This window comes from Galeopterus variegatus, unplaced genomic scaffold (assembly GCF_000696425.1).
Source record: "Galeopterus variegatus unplaced genomic scaffold, G_variegatus-3.0.2 Scaffold704, whole genome shotgun sequence".
In the NCBI taxonomy this organism is placed as follows: Eukaryota; Metazoa; Chordata; class Mammalia; order Dermoptera; family Cynocephalidae; genus Galeopterus; species Galeopterus variegatus.
In genome coordinates, this window is record NW_007726815.1 from 120,733 (window position 1) to 121,569 (window position 837).

General features: G+C 70.1%; 1 protein-coding gene across 1 annotated transcript in view; it reads right to left on the reverse strand.

Moving 5' to 3' along the window:
• The window catches only part of FOSL2 (FOS-like antigen 2), an 18,734-nt gene extending 18,195 nt beyond the window's left edge, over positions 1-539 (reverse strand). The window contains exon 1 of the mRNA XM_008571567.1: positions 33-539. Coding sequence (XP_008569789.1) covers positions 33-134 — 102 coding nt within the window. The 5' untranslated portion in view covers positions 135-539. The remainder of the gene's footprint in view (positions 1-32) is intronic.
• Positions 540-837: the final 298 nt, after the last annotated feature.

The window sequence follows — 837 nt, forward strand, 5'->3', positions numbered from 1 at the left end:
CGCCGCCAGGTGCCCCCGGGGCCCGCACCTCCCTGCTGGCCGCCGCTGCCGCTGGAGTAGGACTCGGCGTGCGCAGGAGAGCCGCTGCTGCCCCGGGACGAGGTGTCAAAGTTCCCGGGATAATCCTGGTACATGATCCGCGGTGGGGGCCGGAGAGGAAACAGGGTGTTTTTCTTCCCCCGCCCTCGCCGCGGCCGCGCACCGGCTGCTGCGCGCTCGCTCGTCCGCCAGCCGCGCCGCGGGCTCTCGTCTTCGTTCCCGGGCTTCCCACGGCGGCGGGCGCTGACAGGGAAGCGGCGACACTCCGGGAAGTGTCCCCCGAGCGCCTCGCACGGCACTTCTTTCCTGCTCCGCGAGCGCCGCGGGACCAGTTGTCCACCCAGTCCCTCCCTCTAAAAAGTCGGCGCGTCCCTCGGTCCCTCCCCTGCGCGCGCCCTCCCGCCCCCGCGCGCAGCCGGAGCCCAGCCGGACACACGGCCCGATCAAAAACTGGAAATCAAAAAAGAACTGGAGCTCGGCGAGCCTCGCCTGCCAGCTCTGGGGACCCCCGATCTCGGGCAGGGCCAAAAGGGCGAAAAGAAAGGCTGCCCGCTTGGAGAAACTTCTATTTCCTCCTTTTCGAAAAGGAGCCCGAGAATAAACTTCCTGTGGCCGACTCGCCGCCGGAGTTTCGGAGCGGCTCAGACACTTGACTAGGAGCAGAAGGCAGCGTGCGCCCGCCCCGTGGCCCCAAGCGCGCCTGCAGGACAGCGGCCCGTGGGGGTCAAGCTGAGGCTCGCTCCCCGCGCCGCCGCTCGGGCGCCCGGACCTGCACCCCTTCCCCCGCGCCGGCTCCCG